Source organism: Paroedura picta, chromosome 13 (assembly GCF_049243985.1).
Source record: "Paroedura picta isolate Pp20150507F chromosome 13, Ppicta_v3.0, whole genome shotgun sequence".
NCBI classification, from domain to species: Eukaryota; Metazoa; Chordata; class Lepidosauria; order Squamata; family Gekkonidae; genus Paroedura; species Paroedura picta.
Window position 1 is genome coordinate 25,496,149 of NC_135381.1, and position 24,068 is coordinate 25,520,216.

Genomic DNA, 24,068 nt, shown 5'->3' on the forward strand with positions numbered 1-24,068 from the left:
AGGTCAGGTGACCCATGGAGTCTGCAGAATGCACCAACAGTTCCTGTTGTGGGAACCACCTTGTCACAGCTGGGATATATATGAAGGATTTCCCTGGTATTTTGGGGACTGAAGTTTTCAGTTTTTCAGATTTGAGAGGAGTACAATAGTTATCATGGTACATACCAGCACTACACTCGCTCTCTGCTGTGTGTTATGGTCTACCAGGTGTTTGACAGCTGGCCCGTGTTCCTTTTATGAGGAGTAACCACAGGAAGTTTATAAAACCCCTGATGCACCGTGTTCAAGTTTATCACAAATTCTGCTGGCCTGGTACATGTGTTCTTTTTTGTGGAGGGGGGGGTGATCCCTCTGTTCTTGTAGTGCTTTGAAAACCTTCCTCACCCATTTGACCAGGGCAATGGTCCTGCCATATCCCTTTCAGCTCTGCCTTGTTTCAAGCCGTTCAGGGGAGGAAGCAAATTGGAGCTCTTCCTGCAGCACAGTAGGTTCAATAGTTCAGTGGTAGGCTCAGACCGCAAAGGAATCAATGGATTAAAAAAATTATCTGCATCCGTCTCTTTTATCTCCCATCGCTAAAGCTGTTTTTTAAAATGCCTTCAGAAGAAGATACGCATTCACTGCTGAACCATTTTCATTTGAATGACTGTCCTTGATCTAGCAAAGGAAAGTGCAAGAACACACAGTCACCATCCATCCAATTAAAAGCCGATAGCATGTAAAAGAGTCACTATTATGCTGCCTTTTATGCTTATCCTTGTCAGTACTGCTTATCCTTTCACTAAGATTCACAATGCTGAAAGCAGGGAAGAAAAGAGTGTTCTACACTTGCCAGCATTTAGATTCTGTTTAGCAGGCCTTATGTGGCTGTGTTGATTTGTGGCAGGTTTACCTGTGAGCCAGAAGCCACACTGGCTATATGTTGCCTCTTATGTGTGTGTTTGTTATATCAGTGTTACCCATTACACCAGCAGGAGTGTCTGATCCCATGCTTCCTAATCAACAGAATATATTTATAATTAGCAACACAGTAAAAACAGAACAAGAGCTTTATTAAACATAAAATAATGAGTAGTTAGTTGTAATCTTATGGGGTTTTTTTTACGAGAACATAAGGAAGAAAAATAATGGCTAGGGGCTAACAAATTGTTCCAAAATAGTTGAGCATTATCTCTCTTACATAGGATATTAGACACTAGGGAACCTGAGAAGTCATTTGAGGAATAAAACAGTTTCTAATATTCCTTGAGCAGCTATTGGCAGATATTTTTGCTAGTCTGGATGGTGGGTCCCCTCCCCACCACACAAAGAAAATAAGTCTTTTTAAAATTTTGTTGCTGTACTGGTATAAACACCATAATAGAGTTACCTTTAGTAGCAATTTAATTCATGGCACCAATGTAGAGATTAATCTTACCACCTCAGGTATTTATTGGTACTAAAGACTTTAAACGTATTTGTAGCTCAATTAAGTTAGTTAAGAAAAAAGTGCAAGTACTGGTGAGAGAATGAATGGCTAATCAATTTTACAGCAAGATTAGATCATTAATTTTTTTTTCTTCCTGAAATTATCAGTGGATGGTTAAATTCTTCCCAGGGTTCTTGTCCACCTCAGTGGTAACATTTCCATGCTGAAGACTGCAAAGGTGGAGTTGCCTTTCTTGTCTGGCATGTTCAGCTCCAGTTTAAAATATGTTAGAAAATGTGGTTGCAAAGCGTTGCCTGGCAGCAGACAGCAAGCCCTCCACAGTGACACTCAGAATTCACAGAAGGATAAGAGACCTGCACCTCCTTCAACAACCCAGCACTGCATAAGCTACTTGAATGCTAACCAGAATGATTTCAAGTTTGTTCTCCCCCAGAGGATGAAGACATCTTTGGGTTTTCTACCCCTTGGTTCAGGGAGGCAGGAACTTTTTCTCCTTGCTTCCTGTTGTGGGCATGCCTCTCTGTCTCAGTTCTTCCCTGCCTCTGCCAGGGAAAGCAGCCCTTTCGTTGCTCTGCTAACAGGCTTTCTCTTTTTCTATTTTATTCTAACTTCTACTCTTCCTATTCTTCCTACCTATTCTTTGTTTCCCTTGGCACTTCTGTTTGGAGTAGTTAGCCTCTGTTTTTGGAGAAAGAGTTTGTGGTTTTCCACTGTAACTTGGACCTCCCCCTCAACCCTCGTTCTTACTGATGAGGGACAGGGGATCATGGCTTCTAGGACAGTGGATGAGTTCCTCTCCAAAGATGATGTGGTGACATCTATAGTAGAAGGGAACCAGCAGTCCCTGGGGCTGGCAGGCACATCTTCTCAGGCTGGTCAGCATCTGATTATAATAGGTGATGGCATATATAAGGTGAAGAGCACTGAGGGAAAATGCGCTGAGACAAAATGTGCCAAAAAGACAGCCACAGCTGTGGCTGACCACCATTTGATGGAGAAGGCCAGATCGTCCAGCAGCTATCTTGCCTCAGGAGGAATCAGCGATCCATCCGCCGGGAACAATGAAATGGAGACCAATGCTGCTGACACAATGCAGGCTTTCCACTCTGCCATAGGAAGGTCCAATATGCAATCTCTTTGCACTGAAGAGCTTTTAAATATGATTAACAATTCTATAGCAATACAAATACAACTAGTATGGCATATTCTAGGGCACAGGTACAGTGTGGGGGAGGCATTCTGATTCCTCCCCCTGCTCCCCTCCTTCTAGGGGTTATAAGTCTGATGGTTAACAAGGGAAGCTAGGAAAAGAAGCTACAATCCTGAGAGAGGGAGAGATCAGTCCTCTGATAGCGATTCTAATACAAAGACTGATCCTGAATTCCTCACTGAAAAGGAAATAAAAGTTGAGTTACCTGAACCATCTAAGAGTTTAAAAAAAAAACAGAAGAGTACTGCTCCTTATTGGATAGAATGTTAGCTGCCCTGAATTTAAAACATACAATAATGGAAAATTCTGAGGAGGGCCCCAGCAAAGCAAAATGGCCCAGGGGGAGATTAGAATTCTTCCCACCTGAGGAATCATGTCCTAGAGTTTTCCCTCTTCCATATTACTTTGAGAGACAGTTTACAAAGGAATGGGTGAAGCCTATGGCTAATAAACAGTTCCCTTCTTATGCAAAAAAGCTTTATACCTTACCTAAGTATGTTTGTATGGGTTCTGGCAGTCAATACTTCTGTGGTGGCTTTACAGTTTCCAGGACTTCTGTCAGAAGATAGAGAAGGTTCTGTGAAGAACATCTTAGACAGAAAAGCAGACTTTGCACTCCATAAGCCACACAAGACTTCAGCTGTGGCCCTGCATGCCTCGTCCATTGCCTCCATTTTTCACGTGCAAGTATAGTATGGACTAGAAAAATGGTTCAACTTATTGGTGACAAGGATAAGAGAGTGGCTGGGGGTTCAGGGTCCCTCCTTTTGGTCTGTCATCAACTCCCAGGGTCTTCTCCAAGATCCTTATCAACCCGGTGATTGCCCTGAGAGAGCAAAGATGCATATCCATCTCTACTTGGACAACTTGTTGATACGGTCCCCATCTCATTCACAGATAGTGGCCAGCATCTGCAAAGTCATAAAGACCTCGCAAGAATTTTTAATAAACTTTCAGAAGAATTCATAGAACCCCTCACAATCCCTAGAACACCTCAAGGTAATCATTGACACCAGGAAGGATATGTTGTTTATGATGGACAACAAGGCCCAAAGGACAGCAGAGATGGCTCTTCGGGTGATCAAGAGCAAAACATTGTTCCTGATGTTTGTTGCAAGCCTAATGGGTCTATTGTGCTTGGAGACAGTCCAGTGGGTGAGGTTGCAGTCCAGGCATCTTCAAACTTTCTTATGGCCTCATCATCAATTGAGCATAATTTCCAAGAAGGATGGATCCTTGATTGTCACGCCCAAGGTGAAGAAGAGTCTCCAGTGGTGGCAAAAACATCCAGTCTCAAAGCTGAGAAGAAATTACTGGTTCTTCAGGAAGTAGAAGTCTTCCCAGATGTCAGCCTCCTTGGATGAGGAGCTCCATCACAAGGCCAGATGGTCCAAGGAATTTGGTCTGTTTCAGAGAAGCTATTACTGATAAATCTACTCAAAATGCGGGCCATATTTCTGTGTCTAACACGGCATAAGGCATTAGTTGCAGGCTGATGGGTTCTCATGAGAACCAACAACTGCCCTGAGCCTCAGGGGAGGGCAGTATATAGCTATAAATTTGTTCCTCTTCATAATTCAAAGCTTGTTCTTACGGACGGGCTTTGAAGCCTAGTAAATAAATAAAATGGTAACACAAGCCTACATAAACAACGAAGGAGGCTCCCGATCATGTCTATATGCAAGAAGTGCTGAAGGTCCTTCATTGGGCAGAGATTCATCTTCAGTCACTACGTGCAGAACATATTCAAGGGGACAGAATTGGACTGGCTAAGCAGATAGAAGATCTTGGGGGGGGGAGTGGTCACTCAAGAAGTCTTCCAGGAGTTTTCAGGGTACCGTCAGCAGACCTATTTGCTTCCAATCAGAACTACCAAGTTTGAAAGTTCTTCTCAAGATTCTTCCAGCTGGAGGCAGAAGCTACATATGTCCTCTTCTCCAACTGACCGGGGGGTCTTTTTTACACCTCCCAAAAGTGTTAAGGAGAGTCATATCCCTCAAGGAGCAAGTCATTCTAGTGGCACCCCATTGGCAAAGGAGGCTATTGTTCTCCATGATCCTCCAAATGGCTCAAGCAAACCATTATGCCTCCCAACTGATGCCTGCAAGATGTTTGGCCTTCTTCCAAATGTGTAGGAGGGTTGGTAAGTAACTCACAGAAAAAGAAAAGCCCCAATTTCCATTCTTATTTATTCTGCGGGTCTCAAGGACACAGGTCTCAACAACAGGTTTGTAAGCCCAGTTTGCCAAATATCAGGAACTGGCCCCCACTTGTTCCTGGGGCCAACTAAACAGTATTTTGCTGCCCCTTCTCTAACTGAAGCTTCCTAGAACTCCCCCATTAGCATCAAATTTCTTTGGAGGATATAGTGTATTAGTAATCTGTTTAATTCACAGCAACACTGGCCCTCTGCATTCTGAAATTCAAAAGCTCTTACAATTTTGTTAGATTAAAACTGCTTCTTTGAGGCGGTGTTGTTTATGTACCCATTTCCTTCATTTGTCTAGAAATATCCCCAAATATAGAGCCTCTTGTGGCACAGAGTGGTAAGGCAGCAGACATGCAGTCTGAAAGCTCTGCCCATGAGGCTGGGAGTTCAATCCCAGCAGCCGCCTCAAGGTTGACTCAGCCTTCCATCCTTCCGAGATCAGTAAAATGAGTACCCAGCAACGGTAATGACTGGGGAAGGCACTGGCAAACCACCACATATTGAGTCTGCCATGAAAATGCTAGAGGGCATCACCCCAAGGGTCAGACATGACCCGGTGCTTGCACCTTTATCCCCAAATATAGAACTAGAGAACTGTTAGAATAATAGTTTTATTATACTTGAGGCAAATGATCAAAATGTTTTCATGAAATATATGGAGATATGGACACATTCTATATATTTTCATGATAGCCTTTAATGTTTAGCAAATTTGGGAAGCCACGTTCATCTCACTACAATCATGATTGAGAAAATAGAATACTAGTAGCATGTATTGTGTCATCCTTTCTTCTTTTATGAGCCTTTACTAGTTAGTTTGCCAGTTGACAGTGCAATCCTATTTGGGTGCTCGCTAGTTCTAAGCCCACTGAAATCAGTATGTCTAAGCTGAAAGAACTGTGTCGCTGTATTGCTGCATTAAAACAATACCTCTGACACTCCTCGGCCTTTGTGGTCTCAAGTCAACTGGAAGATATTGTATACTATATTCTACATTGTTCCTTCTGTGGGTTTATTTGAAACAAACAGCTGAATTAACCTCATGCAAATTTTTCCAGCTTAGAGGAATGTATTAATTTTTTATTGGCTGATGTTATTTCTTTTGTTACCTTTAAAATGGCTACTTTTACCTTTTTATCAATAAATATAAAGAAGAAATTAATACCTGCTAATTCTGCAAGCATTCTAGCTAAACTCCATGTTATTGTATGGGTTTTTTGGCTGCACTTGTTTCTTACTATCCTATTTTTAAACTTTTAGTTTTATCCTGTTATGTAAAAAAAAAATTAACCCTTCTGTTGTGGTACACAGTTATGTGTTGGGGTATATGCTTGGAAGTTATGGCCAATGGCTACAACAATAAGTATTAACTGTATGAAGGAGAATTATATTCCAATTGTGAACATGGAGGAGAAAACTACAGTGTGTTCATTTAATCTAGAGAGCCATTTAAAACTTTGTCTTGCATTTCATGTGGTGCAATACAGAGAATACTGATTTATTTTGTTAAATGTATTAACAGATGCCAATTCACCAGAATATGAAGGAGCTCCTTGCCATCAGAACTGAGCTCCAGAAGCGGGTAGAAGAATTGCAGCGGGAAGCAGCCACACGCTCCATTTCTTCATCATCAGATAGGGGGTCATCACCTGTAGCCACACCGGTACACACCTCTGTCTGATGCATGACTGGAATCAAGGCGCAGTTGTTGCAAATCATGCATTCCGGCCTGCAGAAGACTTCTGTACCCATCAAGGATTTGGGGTTGTCACCTGATCCTGCTGTCTGTTATGCTGAGGCCAACAAGCGTTTCCCTGCGTGAGCACTGTAGAGAAGGGTATAGTGGTTGCTAGTATCCCTGTGTGTCTCTTTGATGTGTTTAACTGAATTTACAATTGGAAGGTTGTCTTTCTCTTAAGCAACCTACAACAGAATTGTCGGAAGCTAGGAATCCATCTAGGAATCCAAACATTGCAGACAGCACTTTGCTTTCTTTTCCTGTGAGAAGCCTCAACGGGATGGCCAAGCTTGCCATGAACCAGAACAAACAGTGATCACTTCCAACAAGGGAACCCATCTGGTCCCCTGGTACCTAATGTAATTGATGGGTGGTTTTAACAATCCGTAACAGATACGTTTCTTGGGACAATTGATGCACTTTGAAATGAGGTTAATTTTTAATACTACAGCCAGTGCTATATTTTGAATAAACATGACATTTAAGATGAACAGGTTTTGCCAATTATGAGAAACTTGATAACTGTAATGTTATATTGGAAATCTGGATTATTGAATACTTTTTATCACAAATTATGTGTAGTTATTGTAGTTTCCTTCACATAAGTGAGATACTGAATTTGTCTCAATCATGCCATTGGCTTATCAATACAAAATAACTTCGGTCTAACTTGACAGTGTACAAACTGCAGGTGCAGATGTTGTTTACCGTAACATGCCAAAAGTTGTACACACAAAGGACTCCTCTTTGTACAAGTTTAGGCCCCTGTAGTGGCATCTGAAGAAACTCATATCTCTTTAAACATTTTTCAGTGAGGAAGATAGTGATTTGTAATTATTATACTTTTTTCCAGCTAATCTTTAACTGGCTTCTTTGAGACAATAAAAGCTGTTGTGTTCTTCCAGTTGCTTTTGATACATTTTGCAGAAACCTCAAATCCCAGCAATAAAGATGGGCTGTAAATGAAGAGATTCATTATACCTGCATTTCCTGTAAAAATGTCAGGCCAGATGAAGCCATAGGGACCATAACTGTGGTGTTTGTGGCACTACTGAGTAGGGTGACCTACAGGCTATGTGGCATGCCCAGACTTGCCCTCCTGCCGCCCCCTTTCTTGTTGCACTGTGGCTATTCTTTAGCTCTGAAAAGTGGGGAAGGGCAAAAACAGAGGGAGAAGGCTCTTTGTATGGAGAATCTCACATTTACACTTCACCTGTGGCAACAGGCAACAAAGTTGGCTGCCACACAGCTTTGCTTCTTTTTGGCCACTATTTTCATACCTGCTTTGTTTGACCAAACTTGGTTTTTTTTCTTTTCTACATTTGACAGATTTAACAGTCTTCCCTTGATTGAGCACTGGAGATGGTACAATTCCTTATGAGTATTGATTCTGTTTGAGAAATCTTGATTTTTTTTATTTGAGCAGCAAAAACAGCACTGCCACAGCTGATGTAGTTTTGCTTATGACTCCCTATGGGGGAGCTGGGGAGAGTTGCGACATAGTCTTCATTCAGTCACTTTTTGACAATGGGGCATTCTATTGGGGGTGGAGATCCTATAAAATTTTGTAGGCTGGAAATGATTCTGTGTTGCAATGCAGAGATCCATGCATGTAGTTCAGCACAAATCTACTTGGGGATTTGTATGTAATTTGTCTTTTGGGGTTGTAGCCTGGTTTTTGCAATATTGTTTTGTAACTGCTGCAGAGATTTGAGAGTGTCCCAAGTGCTTCCACTGGAGTCCTGCCGTTTGTTGGTCCTCTAAGGCAGGGGTAGTCAACCTGTGGTCTTCCAAATGTCCAAGGACTACAATTCCCATGAGCCCCTGCCAGCATCTGCTCATGGGAATTGTAGTCCATGGGCATCTGGAGGACCACAGGTTGACTACCCCTGCTCTAAGGCAACATCACGTCAATGAAGAAGTCAGCAGTCATTTCCCTCCCCCTATGATTCAGCTTTGAATTTCTCACTGTGATGTATGGACTGAAAAAGAAGAATCTCAAGTCCTTCATCATTCCAGGGAGTCCTTTGTCTGCACTGTCAGAAAAAAAACTTTTGAAGACTTTTTTGTATAAGAAACCAGTTCTGTGGCATTGTGCAAGACACATACAGACAACGTTGTTGTATAAGTCAGTCTTCAGTTTATTGTTTTCCAGTTTGTAGTTCAGCAATCAAGTTCAGATTTCTTTCCCCCATAATTCTTATATGCACTTTAGCAAAATGTGTCTGCCTTTTGACAGAATATACAATTCTCATCTGGGAAAAATCTATTCTGTATTAGTAAAGGTATGTATTGCCTAAATAAAAATTTGGTTATTTTAAGCAGAGTTTACTCTTTCAAATCTGCTCTGCATTTTTCTCATTTCTTAACAAGTTTATCTTTTCCACCTGAGTTTCCTTTTCCGTTAGTAAAGGTTGTGATCTTTTGGATCAACTCCAATTTATGTAATAAGAGCAAATAATCCCAGTGGCATTAAGGATAGAGTGATTAGGCAACTGACAAAAACTACTGATCAAGGCTGTGGCCTTAAACCTTTTGCCAAATGAAGATGTTAAGAGCAAAAGGTGAAAAGCAAGCCAGCACTCAAGCAAGTTAATGTTTCTACACCCCAACCAATTTATAAAATACCACAACCATATTATTTTTCTCTTGTTCCCCCCCACACACATACACATTGTTGTATATAAATTCAGGGCAGAAGAGGGAGGATGGTTCTTACATGCATCTTTGGCCCAGTGGAAGACATCACTGCATGTTAGTTGACCTAGTCTGGAACAGCTGGCCGAGTGTATGTGGCATTTCAGAGCACAGGTAGTTTTAATTAAAAAAATACAAAACAGAGTAGAAAAACAGAAATGGATTCCTCCTGGAGGTACAGCACTACAGAGCTAGCACAGCTAGAGAGACTTTGGCCAGTACATTGCTGCTTATAGAAAATATGGGGAAAGTCCCAGGCAGAGAAGCATACATCATTGGAGTGCACATGCCTTGCATGCAGAAGGTCCTAAGTTCTGTCTCCAACTTCTCTGGAGTCTTAGGCAAAAATACCTCTAGCTGAGGTCTTCCGAGAGCTACTGGACCCATAATTATCCTGTGTCACTCTTTGTGCATCATGCCACACTGAAGATAATCATGTTTTTTTAATGTACTTTTATGTTAAGTCCCTGCATACAAAATATGAGCAAAGCCAGCTCTTTCCCAGAAGGGCAAGTTTTATGCTTGCCTGGAGTTTTAAAAACAAAGATGCATTCAAAGCTAAGATTTTCCCCCTGCAGGTAAAAGGGCTACAGTCCATATGACCACTTTAGTCGTTATTAAAATAGCCCGTAGGGAGTGTTATGCACGGCAGGATACCTCGCAAAAAAGTTGCCCTAAAAGACATCTTTTTAAAATTGCTGCATGTGGCACCATTTTCGCCATGGAAAACCCAGCATAGCATTTTTGATTCTGCATGGCATTCCCCCATCATAGCAGCAACTTGAAACTAGCTTTACAACTTTTATTTTACAATGGTACCGAGGGCACCTGTTTTCGCATGCATAAATGTTGGTGTGTTTTTAGTCTCCTCCCCTGTGTCACCATATACCGATGGGTCCTCTAGTCCAGGGGTAGTCAACCTGTGGTCTTCCAGATGTCCATGGACTACAATTCCCATGAGGCCCTTCCAGCAAATGCTGGCAGGGGCTCATAGGAATTGTAGTCCATGGACATATGGAGGACCACAGGCTGACTACCCCTGCTCTAGTCCCTTGTCCACCAATGGGAGCTTGAGGTGCCCCTTGTTTGGCACAGACCTTCCCACCTATGTTATGAAAACATTGCACCAGCAGAAATTAATTCATTCCCTAAGAGGCATTTCAATCCACTCTCTATGAGGAACAGCATACCTCTTAGGGGAAAAGGTTGCAGTATTTTAGAAAGGCTGTGTGTCCCCACCGAAATGTCTTGTGGTCTCCATGTCCATGAACCATCAATCATGTGCCAGAATGGCAATCAGGTGACATTGCAGCTGACCATGACCTGCCAATGAACAGATGGAGGATGTGCCCCGACTTGAGGATTTGCCATCGTATGTCTTGTAGATGCATAATCGTTTCCAGAAAAAAACAACAACACAGTATCAGCACATGCATAAACACAACCTCTTTAAAAATGATAATTTAAAAGGGTCAGTGTACTGACTTTGGTGAAAACCTGTACGTGCATAATAGTCCTAGAACCTGGATCAGGCTGCTTTGACAATGGACCCAAACACCACGCAGAGCCTGCCAGCAACTCCAACAGGTCTTTTACCTGTTTTAGAAGCAGTAGGAGAGGGGAGAGCATGTATTTCTTCTCAAGGGCCCAGCCTCACCTCAGCAGCCTTCAGTTGCTGAGGTAGATACATAGTTGCTCCATGGACATTTGTGTGGAGAATACTTGACAGCCAGCTTGAGGTGGGGTGTGCTTTGGGGACAGGATTAGCTAGCATTTTAAAATCCCACATTAGTCAATTGGTTCCCATCAGTAATCATAATTGCTCTGTATGCCTAGTACTGAATTCTGCTACAACAAATGCTGTGCATTTTCTATACTCTTGACTTTTTAATATTCTACCTAAAATTTACATTAAGGCATAAACATTTACCAAATTCATATAAAAAGGCTTTGGGGAAGGAAGTAGTTTAAAGGGTAATGTATTGCCATGTCATGAAAATCTGGTGTGTACGTGTGTATTCTTTTCCTTAGCAGAACCATTAATTTTTTAAAAATTGTTATTACATATACATATTTCAAATGTCTAAGTTGGGTAGTCAAACTGCAGCCCTCCGGATGTCCATGGACTACAATTCCCATGAACCCCTGCCAGCATTTGCTGGCAGGGGCTCATGGGAATTGTAGTCCATGGACATCTGGAGGACCACAGTTTGACTACCCCTGGTCTAAGTGGTTAGTGGGTTATTTTTAACACTCAGATGCGCTGTATTTCTAGATTCAGATCAGCGGCTGGACAGTGCAATAACAGAAATACAACAAAATAGACAACTTACATCTACAGAAATATGTCCCATCATTGGCAATAAGGAATTATATTCATTTATCCAAGAAAATGACAACTAGTGCAGCTACTAGTGCCATAGCAACACATTTCCTCACTATTCATCTAAAGATGCACTATCTTATGCCACTCTTTTTTTTTTAATTTACTTGACTAAATTTTTTTTTTTTAAAAATGCTATACTAGTTGGAAATGTATCATGTAAAAATTCAGCTGTATGGTCTTGTTAGCATTGGGCTTATCTGTGCTCCATAAAATTTGCAAACCACAACCTTCCTTTAAAAATCTAGGCTACCGAATTGAAAGTCAATGTCAAATATGAAAGCCACCAAAAAACAACCGACATGGCCTAATGCTCCACGTGATGGTCACAATGGGCATGTACTGTTTTCTTGGCTCCTCTGAAGACCGTTTGTGTTACAGCATAGTGCCATGCATAAGTGATTACATTGGCCTCCATTCTGGTTATTGTACTGTGTGAAATGCCCTTCAAAAAGCAACTAAACTGCATTCCTTCTTTGATGTCCCTGTTTTAGTCCCATAGAAGCCAACAGTAAAGTGAGACCTGCGGAAAGAAGCTTATCATGGCATTGTTAGGAAAGCTCAATACATTCAAAAGATGTGTATTTCTTCCTTGCTTTAAAGCTACTGTAAGGCTTTTGAAACACACACAATGAAACAAAAACAGAGCAGAAGGAATTTGCAAAGCTGTTAAAAAATCTAGGCTACGATTTTAAGCACCCTTACACAGAAGTGAATCCCACCGACATTACTGGGAATTACTTCTAAGTAAATACATATATGACTGGAGTTCCAGCATTTCGTCTTCTGATTACGCCCCTAGGCCCTGATCCCACTTCAGTTATGGGTCACCCACTAGAGGTAACAATTGATACAATGCTCCCTTTATATAACCCAGTTCAATGGGCCCAATATGCATTCACATCAGCCTGCGTGTGAATCTTCCTAGTTGGAGCAGGGTGCTAATGTTCCCAGAATCCTGTACATATAAGAAAAGGACCCTTATAAAAGCTATGTTTCCCCAAAGGTGAGCTAGTAAACAGACGAAAAGGTGAGCATGTATTAAGTGATTGTCTTACGTTCTATTTAACAGAGCAGGGTTACTTTGTGAAAAGACTGGGTGACTCAGTGTCCAATTTGTACTCCGATTTAAAGGTTCAGTTCACAGAGATGGGCCAGAGGTGTCATCTGAACAAATTATTTTTTAACATCTCCAGTTGACTAGGGAAATGGACATGATTTGTTTTTATTTAAAGCTCACCCTTCCTGCTGACTCACTAACAACATGGACAATTCGTTATCATTCTAGGATATAAAAATGTATACACCTTGCTACAATAGTAGCCTGTCTTGGTTACTTCACAGTTCAGTGATAGAATGCATGCCTTCCAGTGAAAAGGCTCCAGGTTCTCTCAGGGATCACTCTGCAAAGGTCTCAGGTAGTGGGCTTGGGCAGGGGTAGTCAACCTGTGGTCCTCCAGATGTCCATGGACTACAATTCCCATGAGCCCCTGCCAGCATTTGCTGGCAGGGGCTCATGGGAATTGTAGTCCATGGACATCTGGAGGACCACAGGTTGACTACCCCTGGGCTTGGGCATAAAGAGAGTGTTAGTCTTCATGTGGCTTAGTACTGGGGTGCTTCTAATAATAAAAGACGAGGATCTCAGGGAGACAAGCAAGAGAGACAGTATTCCCCCTCTGCCAGGACTGACAGATTGGCTACTCTTCCTCAAAGTGCTGCTTGAAGGACTGAATCACACAGGGGGGGTCTCATTGCAAAAGAATTAAGTCATGTCCTTACTAAGGCTTAGCTCCATTATTCTCATATTGGCCACAATGCCCTTTTGCACTAGGCTGTTTTGCTGCTAGAGAGGCAGGAGTGGACACTGCATCTTTTAAAGTGAATCAAATGTCCAACTGGCTTAGTTTGGTACCGAGGCCACCTGTAAAGAGATTATTGGGATAGAATTGGTCATGGACTGTCACTTCTCATTTTTCCCCCTCTGCACTACCCCTCAACTCCAGTGTGTAGCCAGTGAAGCATAGTGGTCAGTGTTGTACTAGTGACCTGGGTTCAGATTGCCATAGTGCAACAAAGCGTGTGTCACTAACCAACCTTAGTGGGTTATTGTGAGGATAAAATGTGGAAGGGAGAATCTTGTCCAGTGCCCAAACTCCTTGGAAGACTAGTTCAATAAAATGTATTAGACTGATCCCAATGTGAAAGGAGTTTTTCATAGCACAGGAGAGTTAGGCATTTAGCCAGGTGGTACATGCATAGCAATGCCTTCTGCAGGCTGATGTAGTACATAATCCGAGAACAATTTTATTGGACAATATTGGACTCAACTAGGCCTAGAAGTGGAAAATCCAACGGATATCCAGTAAACTATGGACCAGGAATTCTATGAAAAATATTGTGCAGAGAGTGTTTTGAAATCCTTTTTATCTTCTTGAAACAAAAACTACTGAGCTTTTGATAAGGTAAAGGTAAAGGCATCCCCTGTGCAAGCACCGAGTCATGTCTGACCTTTGGGGTGACGCTCGCTAGCGTTTTCATGGCAGACTCAATACGGGGTGGTTTGCCAGTGCCTTCCCCAGTCATTACCGTTTACCCCCCAGCAAGCTGGGTACTCATTTTACCGACCTCGGAAGGATGGAAGGCTGAGTCAACCTTGAGCCGGCTGCTGGGATCGAACTCCCAACCTCATAGGCAGACAGCTTCAGACAGCATTTATGCCGCTTAACACTCTGCACCACCAGAGGTGCAGAGAACATTACATTTTGTGGCTTAATTCCCCTACCCTAAAATATCCTCAGCTAGAAACAGGTATTCAGATTCCGAAAATCTACTTTTATCTGGAACCTGGTTGCAATAGTTTTTGCCATCCTGGCTATTCTGACACTTTAGCTAGCCTTGAAGCTGCAAAAAGCAAAAACAGAACCTGGCATCCATGTCTATAGGATTCACACTTTGGAAAGCATGCAAAACTGGAAACAATTTGTTTGCCCTATGGTTAGGTACAAGCTGGACACAGCTATAACCTCTGACACGTCCTTCAGTTGTTAACAGAAACACTGCACACTGAACAAATACTTGTACAGAGTTCTGGTAGCAAAAAGGATCAGCACTATTGATACAGGCAATTAGGGATGGGCACAAACTGGCCAACGAACATTTGTTATGAATTTTGGCTGGTTCACAAAGCAATGTTCACAAACTGAAGAACTGTCATGAACTTTCACAAATTTTAATGCCATCTGTGGCTTTTCATGAAAATCAGCTGAGCTGGGGGAGGGGGGGAGTTCCCTGCTAACTCAGCTTAAACCCCTAATTTCTGCTCCCCATAAAAGGCTGCAGGGAGCAGCAAACGGGTCTAATCTTTAAATAAACCGGTTTAGTTTGCAAATCAACCTCCCAATTCACATGGGCTTGTGGTTCAGTTCATGGTTCAAAAAACCATGAAAATGCAGTTTGTGCCCATTCCTAACAGCGATATTGAAGGCTAATTGGATGGGGGTACTGTTTACTTGCTGTCTTCTGCCAACAGGTTGAGTTTTCAAATGTAGACCAACCCCACAGGCACTTATATTTCTTGTTGTGTAACTACCCAGAAGGCTAAGCTCTGCCTTCCAATGCCCATGTACTACCACTAGGGTCAGTGGAAGACACACACTCATAGCCGCCAGCTAATTTGCTGAAAGACATTTCTACAAAGTTTTTTTTTTTTACATGGTTTGCTTTGGATTGTTAATTTACAGGCACTTTATTGTTCTCACACCTGTAGTTCTTATCTCCAGCTGCTTTCCCCCCCCTCATTAATGAAAATCCCTACATCTAATGTGAAACATCACTTTGAAGCACCCTTGTAGTTTGAATTTAACCTGACAAAACTCCTACATGATCAAGTCAATGTAAACCTACAACTCTTCACAAAGAACAGAAACGGTGAAAAAAGAAACAAACATTTCAACCTGCCTAGTCTACCACGATAAGAAGCCTGTTCTAGTCAGAACACACATTTAAATAGCTTTGGATTCAAATCAAATGTTTGTAAAAAGCTAAATTACAAGCATGTTTGAAGTGTGTATGTGGTTGCCGTTGACCATTTCTTCCCATCCAAGCCTGACAGTTTAGACCTTTGCGTTCTCTTGCGGTGGAGGTGGTTCTGCTGACTGCGGCTCTAGGACAGAATATTTAACTAGGTAAAAAGGAGAAGGTAAGTCATGAGTCCACCACAGCGTAAGCGTTACAAATGCAACTGCTGCCCAAGATGGTAAGGTCCCATTTCTGCTTGCCTCAGTATCTTAAGGGATGAAACCAAGGAAACAGGCCTCCCTTTACAGCTCCCACCTCAACTGGATTAGTGACTGTTCATTCATACAACCAGTGGCCCCTCATTTAGGGGCCTCCAGGAAACCACCTACTTGGAGTCATTTGGAGGTGACAACCAGGGCCGGATTTTCCTATAGGCTAACTAAGCTTCAGCCTAGGGCCTCAAGATCAAGAGGGACCTATATTCCACATTTTTTATAAAGGTTAGTACCAATCACAACATGTTTCATTTAACATATTGATATATATCACAGTAATGATGTATTTTATTATCTCTCATGTAATTTACAAACTTAAAAATGGCAGGTGAAAGGGCCACATAAGTGGAATAGCCTAGGGCCTCTTTTCATGTAAATCCGGCCCTGGTGACAACTGTATAAGCTGTGAGGGCAGCAAGGGAATGGGAGAGAGGTGTCAATTCATACAAGCATTGTCTCCCAGCTGGGTCAGGTCACCTGTGCAATCCTAGATATCTGCAGCTGCATGCTTTCATCCTAAACGGTTTGGATTTCTCCCACTTTCTCCCTTGAATGCTTTTAGGAGAGGGATAATACTTGAATTATGGCAGAAATGTTGGCCTGGCCAATATAATACAACCTGAGTTTTCTGAATGCCAGAGGCATAGCTACAAGCTGGAGTCATATGTAAGCCAGCCTCCGCTCTGCTATCATTCTGTGTTCGCTGGGGGTGAGAGAGTTGACCCCCTGTAGAAACAAAAGACTGTAAAGGTGTCTCACCTTGTGGCTCTTCAGTCACCACTGCTTCCATGTTTTCTCCTTTCACATACTCTGCATTCAGACCCTCTGAAAGTGACAAAGAATGGAAAGCAGTGATCCGCAAAAGATCAACGCAAAGGTTTTCGGAACATAGCATCCAAAAGCTGCACATAACAAGCACAGTTATAACACCCCAACAGCACCAGCTAAGCCTGAACCATGATGCCTCCCGTAGAATTCCTGGAGGCAGACCTGTCAATTCCTTGATTTAGCATCGCAAGGACTTTTAAACTGAAACGACCAGAGCCACCTGTGTTCATTGCTGACTGCATCCATGGAGTGACCTAAGTCGGTGGTCCCAAACCACTGGGCTGGGGCCCGGTGCTGGGCTGCGAAGGCCCTGGCACTGGGCCGTGGTTCCCTCTCCCCGCCCCCCCCCCAGTAAGAAACTTCCCAGGCTGCAAGCAAATCGGCCCGGCAAACTTCTTTTTGTGGGAGGGGGGGATAGGGAAGCAGGGCCGTGCATGTGCAATGCGCATGCGCGGCCACAAACGCGCATGTGAGGCATTTGCAGTCATGCAGGGCGCAAACGTGCATGCGCAACCCGGCCACGCATGCGCGGCATATATTACCAGGCAATCGCCCTCCCCACCGCCGCCAGTCCACAGCCTGAAGAAGGTTGCGGACCACTGACCTAAGTGATTATAACACATCTAGACTATCTGCCTGCTGCCTTTTCTGGAAAGAAAGGGTGAATTGTTTGCTACAGTAACACGGTAGCAGTTCTAGAATATGTACTTAAGGACACTGACCTGCTCTAGTATGGGTGAAACACAGCAACACTCAAGAGGCAACTCATTGTGGTTTCTTGTAGGGCAGGTAGATCACCCCACTTGTGTGAAATTTTTGCTCAGTTTATAATCATCCAGTTATTTTTGTGACTGAACAAAGATTTGAGCCTGAGTTCTCCCACTCAAAACCTAAACACACCATCAACTACACCAGGGGTAGTCAACCTGTGGTTCTCCAGATGTCCATTGACTACAATTCCCATGAGCAAACGCTGGCAGGGGCTCATGGGAATTGTAGTCCATGGACATCTGGAGGACCACAGGTTGACTACCCCTGAACTACACCACACAGTTAAACTTTGCTGGTCTTAAAGGTGCCACTGGACAAACTTTATTCTGTTGCTTCAGACCAACACGGGTACCCACCTGAATCTAAGCACACAGACATTTTCATCAAAGACCAAGGTTGGGAGAAATGTTACAGAGAACAAAAAACAAAAAGCCAAACTGGAATAGCTATAACCTAAAAACTTCAATGCCTTTGTGAACTAGACAAAATATTTATTTTGTGCAATTTAAAAAAAAACTTTAAAGTTGAAAACACAATGTTAAAGTTAAAAATACAAGGCCCATATGCCATTGTTGGTTATCCTGTGCACTGTACAATCTTAGATCTGATGTCTTTGGGCCCTCCCTGGGTCTTCCTCAGAGGTCTAATTATAGTACACCTACAATGCTAAATAAAATATATAATACATAAAGCAGCCTTTTAAAAAATAAAGAAAGAATAAATAGCTTATTTTTTAGGGTGACAAAACCAATGGATCTGATGAGAAATGTTCATTTATTAGTTAATAGTTCTCTTCTTTCAGGTTGCCAAGAAATTTTATTGCGTGCCCATGAAATCAGTACATGTACCAAGACAGGTGAGGTCACTGTGATTTCCAGAAGTGATTTCCTAATGTGAAGGAAGTCATTCAAGTAATACTTTTTAAGAAATATAATTAAATATTTTTAATATTCTTTATCTTTTATAGATTAAGAGGGGTGGTTACCCCAATGCATTCCAGTCCTGAAATTGAGGGAGACCCATTGAGGGAGACCCATCCATCCCCCCACAAGCAAGACCACAGGAAACATGCACTTGAGGATTCACACATAGACGCTATCAAGCCCGTGCATGACCCCGGGGAGTAGGAGGCATCCCAGATACTTACGCTGTATGCTGAAACAGAACTTCTTTTGCTGGTAGGAGATGTAGCTGCTCACCGCACCGATCAGAGCCATAGCAAGACCGCTGACTATGCCAGCAATCGTCCCTGTCTCTACTAGGGCACCTGCAAAAGTGAGGGGGGAAACATGTAGATGCTGTAGGCCATGGAAGACGTTTTAATGCAGGGTTGTAATTGACATTCTGCTACAGCTGTACCCCATCTGCCTTGGCATTACCTAAGCCAGGGGTAGTCAACCTGTGGCCCTCCAGATGTTCATGGGCTACAATTCCCATGAGCCCCTGCCAGCGTTTGCAAATGCTGGCAGGGGCTCATGGGATTTGTAGTCCATGGACATCTGGAGGACCGCAGGTTGACTACCCCTGACCTAAGCTATGGCTTCACATCCTCCTTACACTGTGCAGAATATATGTGTGGGGGGGGATTTCTTGCAACGGTAAAATGAAGATACTTCAAGGTCCATTGGCCTTCTAGTAAAGGAGGACAAGGTGGCTTCTGGGGTCATGATGTATACAGTTGCCTCAGGGATGCATAAGAGGAAAACATGTTTTGTCAGGTGCTCATGATGCATCTCAGCCACTGAAATGGGAAGGTCAAACAGAAAAGGTATTTCCAGCTTACCATCATTATAATTGCTGTCACTGCCACCGCCGCCACTGGCCCCTAAAAATAATGGTGATAGTATTTATAGTGCACTTCCTCAGATGTTAAAAGCACTACACATGCCATTTAAAACAACTGTCCTGTAAGGTAGGCCATAATGATTATTCTCATGTTGCAGAGTAGAGAAAGGGCAGGCCTGAGTCAGGGCAGGCGCCTCACGGTTTGTGGGGAAAAGATGTACTAAAGTACATCACTCAGGACAAGAATATGGGGGTTATGACAATTTAACCAGTCCCGAATTCACTGTAGAGAAACTTCCACAAGCCTGGCCCACAAAGCTACCTATTTACAGTCAAGGTGGCCTGTACACTGAGATTCCACAGGCAAAAGAGCAGTAGGTGGGAGCTGAGCAGAGGATTACACTTTCTGAGAAATACTGTTATGTTTTTTGTGTCTAGCCCACAGTGATGCAAAGATATTCCTAAACATGTGCTGACAATGCCTGATTGTATTTCAAAGGCCAGAGAAGTGGCTGAGAAAGCGTTCCAGTAGTTGTGCATAGGGCCCTGCCCACAATGTCCCACCCACAACCAGCAAGCAAGGATAAATTACATACAATTGTGAGAATCTCCAATTACTCCAAATAATCAGGTTTCATTTGGAGGAAGAAAACTCTTTATTGAAGACATAACAATTAGATTATTATGGGATCCTTGCTAAGACTGGGTATTGAAAACTGACAGCTATAGCAGCATCATAAGAAATTATGTAAATGGGCTCAATTTGCACAGAATCCAGTTTTGTTTACACTGCTTACACACTGTTTCCTCTAGACCCAAACTCTGCTCTGACTGATAACAGGTCTTTCAGGTTGGCCCCTGTAGCTCTGAGTTCCAATCATACACCATATAGAAGCATTCTAAGGCTCTCAGCCCACTTGCCAATCGCCACACCAGCCTGAAATCACTGCGGTACTGGCTGCCAACAATTTTCAACACAACGTTTGCCCTCCATGAGAGAATTTGGAATGATTTCTTCAGAAACACAAACACAAAAAACGATTGACCCAGCGTAAGTCTGAAAGCAGAATGCTAGTTTCCTGCCAAGTTCCTATTCAAAGTGTTTTCCTGAAGGAGACACCTGAATTTGAAGCCAAGGTCCTGTTTTGCCCTGTATTCGTCTTCAGGCAATCATCCTGTCCAAAGAGGCTCACCTAAGCATTGTAGTGGATGGCAAGGACAAGTTATGGGAGAGGATTCTGCCCTCTGCTTTTCTCACCCTGGGCCCAATTCCTAGACGTAGAGGGAATCAGAGCTCGGAGGACTACTTTACTGGCCCCCTTTCATTGGGGAAGAAGTCCTAGGTAAGGATTGGAGCTACGCAAAAGCACTCCTTCACATCCAATGGTAGCCCTCGTATTAATTAGCCAGCTGCTGCCTCACTAGCACTGCACTGAGCAATAAATGAGATTGATTATAAATTTAGCGCTCTGCGCAGTCAAAGGGTGGGTGGGGTTTGCAGAGACTGGAGGCTTTGTCTGCAAATTTCTGCACTCCGCAGCATAAGCAGCAGCAGCGGCAGCGGCTTCTCTTCCCCCTCGGACAAAAATGCTGGCGTGGTGTTAAATAAAGGCTCTTTTGTGGCAGGCTGCGAGTCAGTGACAGGAGATCATGTGAGGCATCCAAAGTAGAAATAAACACCAGCTAAAGGCCCTGCTGACACTTAAGGGGTAAGAGTTGCTCACAGTTGCTCACTCCTTTGCTCTGACCAGTCAGTCCCCCACTGTGGGCTAGGAGACTGAGACTAGCACACAATGAGAGAATTAATTAAAAGGTTCCAAGTAATGTACCAAGAGGAGATTGCCTGCTGCATCTCTGAATGATTTACTGCTGTGGCAAACCACATTTCATGAAACAGAACAAAGCCAAGGCTGCTCTCTCAGTCCGCTAGGCTCGCATGGTTTATTCAATCATTCTCAATGGAGAGGTACAGCAGAATCAGACCGGTAGCTGCTTCTCCTGTCTATGCATGAGTCACTGCAAGAAACAGAGACTCACACAGGGACATAGAAGGTGAAGGATGTGTTTATTCTCTCCGGTTCTTCTCTGCTGCAGCTGCCCTGGTTCACTTATGCATACAAAGGCCAATCTGGGCTACCTTTACTTAGCCAATCAGGCCCACCAGCCTTGAAAGATGCTGCTTTTTCTCGCCTCTTGTTTATTTTTATTATGTTTATATTTATATACTGCCACTCCCAAATGTCTCGCAGCAGTTTACAAAGTCAATAAAATACAATAAAATCCCCTAAAATACCCCTTAATACAATTAGGATAGCAAAATAAGAGCATAACAAGATGGTGAACTATTAAATTCCAGCCATTCCTCCGTTCAGCAAGGGTAAATAACTCACTCTCTTCCTGGGAGTGAGGAACCTGCCTGACCTCAACTTAAAGATCCTCTCGTCGTAACATCAGGTACCGCTCTGGCCACAGCCATACGCCTGGTGGAAGAGCTCCGTCTTGCAGGCCCTGCGGAAAGCTGACAACTCCAACAGAGCCCTTAGCTCTTCCGGGAGCTCATTCCACCAGGTTGGGGCCAGGACTAAAAATGTCCTGGCCGAGGTCAAGGCCAGGCTTATATACTGGGGTGATAGCTGGCAGGGTCCTGTGGATCCAGCAACATTTTTTCCAGTAGGTGGCACACCACTGCCTCCTTAAGTCCCTAGGAGAATTCTCCCGATGTGAGGGAGAGGTTCACAATTTCCCTCAAGGGGCTTCCTAATCCGCTGGTCGCCCGACCTGAGCAACCAAGGCAGGCAGGGATCTAAGGGGCAAGTGGTGGCCCTCAGTGATCCTAGCAACTTGTCCACTTTGATTAAAGAGAGCCAGATGAAGCCATCAAACAACAATTCCTGCGACGGCCATGGAGCTTCCAGTTCAAGAACTGCATCAATAGTGGCGGGAAGGCTGCGGTGGAGCGATAGAACTTTGTCCGCAAACTAGCTCGATAAAGCCACACAGCTCAAATCCAATTCCCTTATCCTTTGACGTCCCTCCTCGAGGGTGGTCAGAGATGGACGAGAACTTGCAGATGCGATTTCCACGGCATAGAAGTCTTGTTTTGCTGCTTTCACCGCATTTTCATAGGCCTTCATAAGCGTGCGATGAGAAGCCATAGCAGCTTCATTGCGAGTGTTTCGCCACACTCGCTCTAGCCATCTCACTTCCTTCTTCTCCCAAAGCTTCTGGGAATAGCAGTGTGCCTATTTGAGGAGAGGACACCTAGGAGCTATGTCATCGATAGAAGCTGATAGGCAGGCCTGCCAGTCCTCCACAAAGGCCGTCAACGAGGTGCCGGGCATCGGGTCCCACAGAGCAGGGGTAGTCAACCTGTGGTCCTCCAGATGTTCATGGACTACAATTCCCAGGAGCCCCTGCCAGCAAACGCTGGCAGGGGCTCATGGGAAATGTAGTCTATGAACATCTGGAGGACTACAGGTTGACTACCCCTGCCACAGAGCATTCAGGAATCTCTGGGAATCTAAAAGTGGGCCAGTCTCCTTTCGCCTAACTGACCTTCACAGGGTTATTGTGAGGATAAAAGGGAAGAAAAATGGAGAAAGGTGTAATATGAATGAAGTCAAAAAATAATAAATATAGCTGAACATGGGAAGCAGATAAAAGGTAAGTTGGTGAATGGCTGAGAAGGAGAGAAAGCTGGAATAATGACCCAGTGGCCATCACTACAGAAACACGTCATAGTTTTCCTAGGGAGAAAAGAAGCTGGACCTATCCAGTGTTAGGTTTAAATGGCTGCAAGCCATTTTAGCGATCCATTTCATTTCCCTCTGTTTGGAAGGGGAAAACTAAATGGACTGGCCCAGACTGGTTTCATTTTGGAGCTTTTGGTTTAATTCGGTGGGTTCAGTTCAAGAATTGAACTTTTGAAAATTGAAATTTTCCAGGTCATGCCCGTCCCTGTAGCCTCATGCTGCAGACTCTTTTACATAGACGTCTTCAAGCTACCATGTTCTTAGAATTTTGAGCAAAGACAACCTGTTTTCAAAATTTATTTACTGAGATATTTATACACTGTTTTTCTTCCTAATGGGAACCAGAAGAAGCTTACATGAGTGTTCTTCCCACCTCATTTTTATGAAGAGCCTTTCAAAAAAGTATTTCACTTGTTAAAAACAAGAAAATATTACATATGTGTTTTTAAAGTATTCCTCAAAATTGAAACAAAAAGTCCTTTGGTAGGGAGGACAGAGGGACCCCAAAGGGAATCCCTTTTAATTCCAAGTGCTCCACTATTTTATCTATTGTTCCATCTGCTAGGAACCTCTGATGCAGAAGCAAATGTCAAATGCATAAGATCTCTGACCTCAACACATCTTTTGGGAAACCGAGTCACCATTTTTATGATTGTGGAAGCAAGTTATGTTCTTACAAAGTACTATCTCTGGGGATTGGGCTGCTCTCCGTGCATATCCATAAAGTCCACTCACTTCCAACTCAAGGCATCAAAGAAACCACAAGGGGGCCAAACGGTAAAAAAAACACAGCAAATTCTGTTGGTTGGCTTTTCCCACTTACAAAGCGAATACACTCACTTTAAGGTCATCCACCTCTAAGCAGATTTTTGTATACTTCTCAGAAAGCAAGCAGTGAAAGAAGATATGAAGGCCCAGCCAATCCAGCCCTTTCACTCTCCTCCAGATGGAGAGTCATTTTAGTTGATAGT

At 43.2% G+C, this 24,068-nt stretch overlaps 2 protein-coding genes across 11 annotated transcripts in view; one reads left to right on the forward strand and one right to left on the reverse strand.

Moving 5' to 3' along the window:
* MTMR1 (myotubularin related protein 1) overlaps positions 1–8,907 on the forward strand; it is a 51,907-nt gene extending 43,000 nt beyond the window's left edge. For 8 of the 9 annotated variants that reach the window (XM_077307713.1, XM_077307717.1, XM_077307715.1 and 5 more), the window contains one exon: positions 6,371–8,907. In XM_077307713.1, the coding sequence (XP_077163828.1) occupies positions 6,371–6,529 (159 nt within the window). In that variant the 3' untranslated portion in view covers positions 6,530–8,907. The remainder of the gene's footprint in view (positions 1–6,370) is intronic. The other variant, XR_013226170.1, reaches the window with a different exon arrangement.
* Positions 8,704–24,068, reverse strand: part of CD99L2 (CD99 molecule like 2) — a 59,911-nt gene continuing 44,546 nt past the window's right edge. The window contains exons 9-13 of one of the 2 annotated variants that reach the window (XR_013226173.1): positions 19,344–19,385; positions 18,708–18,827; positions 16,721–16,786; positions 13,230–15,849; positions 8,704–13,112 (exon numbers count right to left, since the gene is read on the reverse strand). Coding sequence is in view for 1 of the 2 variants with exons in the window: in XM_077307731.1 (XP_077163846.1) it covers positions 15,782–15,849; positions 16,721–16,786; positions 18,708–18,827; positions 19,344–19,385 (296 nt within the window). In the remaining variant the exon portion in view is untranslated. Of the gene's footprint in view, positions 15,850–16,720; positions 16,787–18,707; positions 18,828–19,343; positions 19,386–24,068 lie in introns of both variants that reach the window. The other variant, XM_077307731.1, reaches the window with a different exon arrangement.